The sequence below is a fragment of the Cryptotermes secundus genome, unplaced genomic scaffold (genome assembly GCF_002891405.2).
Source record: "Cryptotermes secundus unplaced genomic scaffold, Csec_1.0 scaffold512, whole genome shotgun sequence".
NCBI lineage: Eukaryota > Metazoa > Arthropoda > Insecta > Blattodea > Kalotermitidae > Cryptotermes > Cryptotermes secundus.
In genome coordinates, this window is record NW_019735563.1 from 144,313 (window position 1) to 150,658 (window position 6,346).

A 6,346-nucleotide genomic window follows, 5' to 3' on the forward strand; every position below is an offset into this window, starting at 1 on the left:
AGGTAATCGATATAATATTAGGACCATCTTCCGTACGAGACACACACTTAGGAACTCCCTTATGAAAACTAGACCGAAAAGAGATGCGCAACAGACGGCACAGTGCGTCTATAGCATTCCCTGTGAATGTGGCAGAAGCTACGTTGGCGAAACAGGCAGACCTCTGGCCGTGCGGCTCCGGGAACATAGGCATAACCTAAAAGAAGGTCTTCTAGAAAAATCTAAACTAGCTCAACATGCCTATGAAGAGGGACATAGGGTAGGCTGGGATGAAGCTAAGATTTTGGATATTGAACGCCACATGAGGTATAGGAAATACAAGGAAGCGGCCCATATGGCATGCTCGGCCAAACCAATTAGCCAACCCAGTTTGGACTTTTCTCCCATTTGGATCCCCACTATCAGCAATGAAGTCACCAATTCACATAGAAGATCTGTATGATGTGATATATGTTTTATTTATTTCTATTAAGTTCTAAATTAGATAGACGTGATTTACTCCATTGTTGACGCTGGTTTAACACTATTAATTTTTGTTACTAGTTCTTCTTTCTATTCCATGCCGTGGGGTCATGGACCTGGTTATGAGTTTAGTTTCGTGGCATAAATTTCTACAGATCTATCTATCCTGGTTCCACGCTTGTAAGTGTTTGCTACAATGTGTCATGAATATTTTTCTTATTAGCTCTCATGGACTTAGCCTGGTCTCAGGTGTTTATAATCTTCATGTTTTGCGACAGTGGTTTGTCCAGTGATTGAGGCTAGCTCTTTCTAAGGGACCCAACTGAATAGGTATTTTCCTTCACCTGAGGACGGAAACAGATCTAGTTTCTGAAACGTCGTGTTTTTATTTGTTATCTTAAAAACCCGGACGATGGATAAAGTCCAAAATCCCAACATATCAGTGTGTTATACACCATCGTCAGAATCCTATAGTAACTATTTAGAAAGATGCGTAATACTTTCAACTTCAGAGTAAGGGCATAACTGAGGCCTCGCCATAGCTCAAGCGGTTAGTCGCTGGCTTCCCACAGCGGCGGCCCTGGTTCGATCCCGGGTCTGGTCAAGTGTGATTTGTGGTGGACAAAATGGCGACGGGGCGGGTTTTCTCCAAGTACTTCGGTTTCCCCTGCCAATCTTCATTCCACCAAATTCTCCTTCATCATAATCACCCAGTGCAGGCTAAAATAGGCCAATCAGTGGCCTACGTTCCTAGTGGACCCAGTTGGACTCCAGTAAGGGAATTAAAAAAATAATTGAATAATTGAAGATGGATACAGAAATTACTTCTGAAACGTCTGTGAATTTATATCGTGCTAGACAGTGTCACAGCCCAGAAAGTAGTGATATAGTAAGACAGACCTTCCTACGAAAGTCAGTAATTAATCGTTCCAGACGGAGGAAAAATGATAAATATGAGTGTACACGTATATGATAAAGGCAGAAACGTGCCTGCACACAGTGAAGCATTTTAAATTGTCTCAGCTTTTAGGTGGAGTTTAAAAATGAAATAAAACAAATCCTTTCAGGCAACTATTTGTTATTCAACTTAAATTTTGTCAACATCACATATTCTTCTACATAGAGAGAGGTCCCCCAAAATGTATACACCCTTTAATATAATATATATAATATATCGTATATAACCGGCCCGATGAATTTGCTAATAATTCCGCAGGTGATGCATATAACCGCTCACAATTACGACACGATAATCCCTGGGCCGTGCTGAGTCGAATGGTGTGCGCATGATCCGCAAGTGGCAGCCCTTATGCTGCAAGGTCAAGGACAATGCCGAAACGTGTCTGCAGTGGGCAGGCGACTGTCATGGAGTTCACTGTTGAACAGCGAGTGTTTCTAGTGCCTGCTTGAAAACGGCGGACACTTTCAACACCTGCTCTGATCACGGCACACAATCCAAGATAAGATATGTGTAAATTACTTTAATATCTGTATGGTATATTTTATATTACAGCTCATTTCGTCGGGCCGGTTCTATATGAATCACCCTGTAGGTTATGTACAGACAAGGTGTTTAGTGTGATATTCTCTCAATAGATGGTGCTAGTCACATGAATGCCAGAGCCACCTCATCCAATGTCAGGAGAATCAAAGAAAATGGCACCGGAAATGTTTGCGTAAATTTCTTTATTATCCGTTACTCATTTTCATGTTACCATAACAACGAACTATCTAGCGTTAACCCGTTGCATGAACGGAAGTTATGTAGTAGGCCAAGAACGAGGAAGTCTTTTTCGTTTGTTTCAGTGTATCGTGTCAATTCTGTGAGAATTGACGATAACGTATGTCAGTATATGAAGCCTAATATACTGTATAATGGAGACGATTTACGATTTACCATTTGTGCTTGTTATTTATTGGAGATGACGCTATACATGAGCCTCAGCGCATCATTTTGTGAGCTGCAGGACTGGAGAAGACTAAGAGAGAAAGCAGGGGAAATTAACAGAAAGAAATTCGTGTAACAAGTGAAGAGATTTCCGGTTGGATTCTCAACGTGCGTTACACTACTGTCACGTGTTGGCCCACTGTTATTGCGTTGCCATGGCAGTATCTACTCGAAACACGTTACAATACTAAGAGGCTTACATGAAGGCATGAAGGCTTTTACATTCATTGTTTATACAGAGTGTGCCAGGAGGAAAATTAAATTTTTTGGGAGGTCACACTATCTGTCATTGTAAACAAAGGGGTCCCATGATCTCATTGTTGTCGTGATCTATTTGTCATGATCCTATTATTGTGATATATTTATCATGATCCTATTGTCGTCACTGTCATTGTGCCACTCTTAGGGAGGAAGCGGTGGGCATATAAATGTGCTTAGACTCTAACCCATGCACGTAGCAGCATAATTAACCATTTTCCCAGGGTTGTACCTCCAAAAGAAACATTGTCTTAACCAATTCTTCTGCGACGCCTCATTGGAGAGAGAGAGAGATAGAGGGAATGACAGACAGACGAATGTTTCGCGGTTATATATACATATAGAGAAGGATTATATTTGATAAAATAGCAGAAAGATGATATTTCAGGAACAAATTAAAGTGGTTACCAGTAGTGCTTGAGGCACTATGCTACAAGCCGGAAGGTCGCGGGTTCCAGTCCCGATGAGGTCATTGCATTTTTCAATTGACCTAACCCTTCCAGCCGCACTATGCCCCTGGGGTCGACTCAGCCTCTAACAGAATTGAGTACCAGGAATCTTCCTGGGGGTAAAGGGTGGCCGGGGCCTAAGGCTGACAACCTCAACGCCATCTGTGAGCCGATTGTCTAGATAATGTGAGACCCTCAACGTATCACAACCCTATGGGCCTTCATGGCCTGTTACAGGGATAGCTTTACTTACTTACCAATATTATTATATATGGAGCACAATTATATCAAGGGAATATTTCCCGTGTAATTCCAATATTTTTTGCCTGTAAAACAAACATAGAAAAGGTTTCCTACCCTTGGAAATAAAGAATGACTGTGTGCATTAGCGACTAACCTAGCACGCAAATTAACCTCGGACGAACACAAATACTCGGTTCAGTCATGAAAATACAACGTAACTGAACAGTGAACCAAAACGAAAACGTAGATGAACTGTACTTACTTCAATTTCCAGGATGGAAGGAAAAAGTTGACCACATTCATGCGATCGGAATGAAAGGAGAACATGCAGGTCGCCAGTTGTGCTTCCCCCCTGAGAATCATACCCACCATGCCGGTCCACGACCCATTGCGGGCCCGCGTGCCATAAGTCTCGTCTTCGGGCATGTAAAATTCTGTCCTAGGATCGTAAGAATGCAGCTATAATAATAATAATAATAATAATAACGTGGCTTTTTTTCCCTTGGCACTACAGCTCCAGTTGGCCTAGGCCTACCTCCATGAACTTCTCCGTTCACTTCGGTTTTTCTAGATCTTACACATTCGATAGGACACCTTGGACGGGTGATCAGCTCGCCGCAAGGAAAACGCGCACACACACATACTAAACATCCATGCCCTGAGTGGGATTCGAACCCACTATCCGGGTTTCCAAGCGAGCGAAGACAGTACATGCCTTAGAACGCTCAGCTACCGTGACCGGCAGTGTATAAGAATAATGTATAAGAATTCAATTCGTACCTCACAGGAAACAGATCCGAACCCACGATCCAGGTTTCCAAGCGAGCGAAGACAGTACATGCCTTAGACCGCTCGGCTACCGTGACCGGCAGTGTATAAGAATAATGTATAAGAATTCAATTCGTACCTCACAGGAAACAGATCCGAACCCACGATCCCGGTTTCCAAGCGAGCGAAGACAGTGCATGCCTTAGACCGCTCGGCTACTGTGACCGGCAGTGTATAAGAATAATATATAAGAAATCAGTTCGTACCTCACAGGAAAGAGATCCGAACCCACGATCCCGGTTTCCAAGCGAGCGAAGACAGTGCATGCCTTAGACCGCTCGGCTACCGTGACCGGCAATAACGTGGTTAATGATCATAACTTTTAGACTCATTACAACCGCATACGCACGTGAAATTTGCTCTCTCTTCCAACTGTTTCCATACTTCTGCAATATATCCAGATACTATTTGAAGAGAGTTCGCGTGTCTTGTTCTTGAGACGCTCACAAATGGTGTCTGCTGAAACAAAGTTCTTTAATTTCCACTACAGATTCACGTCTCAGATACATCCTAAATTTCAGCAGTCAATTATTACATTTTATACAGAACTAAATATATAATATAAGATTCTTTTCACGCCAGCATATAAATTGGTCTAGAAGCAAGCTTATACAGAATGTCTCAGGAGGAAAGGTCAATGGTTTATACGATTCCCTTTCCGTATAGAGAACGTCATTCACACGTCCAGAAGCGTCTCCTCCGTCAAAATATGGCAGTGGTTTAAAGGAACTGCATAAACATATCCATGATGGTCTATGTCGTCTGGAATATGACGCAGTGTAATCTAGTAGAACGTTGTGACTTTTGATAAAATTGCAACGTCGGTTTTCCTATCCCTCACTTGGTAGCGTCTTCCAACAGCAGACGTTCCCCTTCCTCTGGGTTCCCGAACTGTCCCTAGCCTCAGCTATCAGCTTCTAACAGCAACAGCTCACAACGACTGAACCGCAGTAGTTCAACTGTTCATTGACCCACTCCTCTCCTCACTGTCCTACAGATAACACCCCCGGCACGGACCCCGTAGAAAATACCGTTCCTCTGTTGTGCAATCGTTGGTTTGCAGTGGCATGTCGCGTTGCATTGTTGCGTGCGCAGCCATCGGCAAGGCCCACGCATCAGACATCCTTCTTCTGTTGCTGTTTGTGGGTCATTATTTAAAAACTGTCGTCGCCTAGCAACGGGTCTGCGTGTATGCAGTTAATCTAACCCACTGACATATTTTTGACGTCTCATTGTTCGTGATCACCGCCGTGAGAAATTCAAATGTCACTTAATTCATTTTGTGATTACGGAAAATACACTTTCGAAAGTTTAGACAATGAACGTACCTGTGGATAAACAGCAGCTTTGATGGTGATACGTTGCTGATTGCCTCTCCTCTTGAAGTAGGAGCTCTATGACCATGTGAAACCTTGACTGTGCGATTCACCTGCAGAGAACCTTCTGGTGCGATATGGTACACCTCTGAGTCTGCCATTGGGCATTGCGCAACGAGGAAATCTCAGATAAAAGGAATATAAACTGTTTCAAAAACATCTCCCACACTCTCTGCTTCAAGGAACATGAGCCATTTGGCCTTGTTCAAATCTACAAGCCTTGTGACCTAGTAATAAAATAGATAGTATTTTAACCAGGTTACCGCTCTGAAAATAAATATCATTCTATTCTGTGAGGAATATCATTGTATCGAACCTGTGTGAGTTTCTGAATCCATGAAAATATCTCGATAAATGAGAAACAGCGGGATATTTCTTCGGCAGAAGCTATCTGTAGCGATAGGTTGGATGTGTTGAGGGATTAACGTTGTCGTTGATATCCCATTATTCATAAAGACAAGGCGTAAGTAAGACTGAATCCCTTTTCCCTGCAATCCTTATTGTAACGAATTATTAGAATTATGCCCTTCTGAATTATTTCGTATTAAGCCATCTTATTTGCCGGTCACGGTAGCCGAGCGGTCTAAGGCATGCACTGTCTTCGCTCGCTCGGAAGCCGGGATCGTGGGTTCGAATCCCACTCAGGGCATGGATGTTTGTGTGCGTTTTTCTGTGTTTGTCTACAGGTAGAGGCCTTGCTGATCACTCGCCCAAGGAGTCCTACCGTATGTTAAAATCTAGTAAACCGAAGTGAAACGGATAGTTTCATGGAGGTAGGCCTA

General features: G+C 43.0%; 1 protein-coding gene across 2 annotated transcripts in view; it reads right to left on the minus strand.

Moving 5' to 3' along the window:
• The window catches only part of LOC111869605 (probable glutamate receptor), a 23,079-nt gene extending 17,467 nt beyond the window's left edge, over positions 1-5,612 (minus strand). Inside the window, exons 1-2 of one of the 2 annotated variants that reach the window (XM_023861254.2) lie at positions 5,517-5,594; positions 3,623-3,799 (exon numbers count right to left, since the gene is read on the minus strand). Coding sequence is in view for 1 of the 2 variants with exons in the window: in XM_023861253.2 (XP_023717021.1) it covers positions 5,517-5,592 (76 nt within the window). In the remaining variant the exon portion in view is untranslated. Of the gene's footprint in view, positions 1-3,622; positions 3,800-5,516 lie in introns of both variants that reach the window. The other variant, XM_023861253.2, reaches the window with a different exon arrangement.
• Positions 5,613-6,346: the final 734 nt, after the last annotated feature.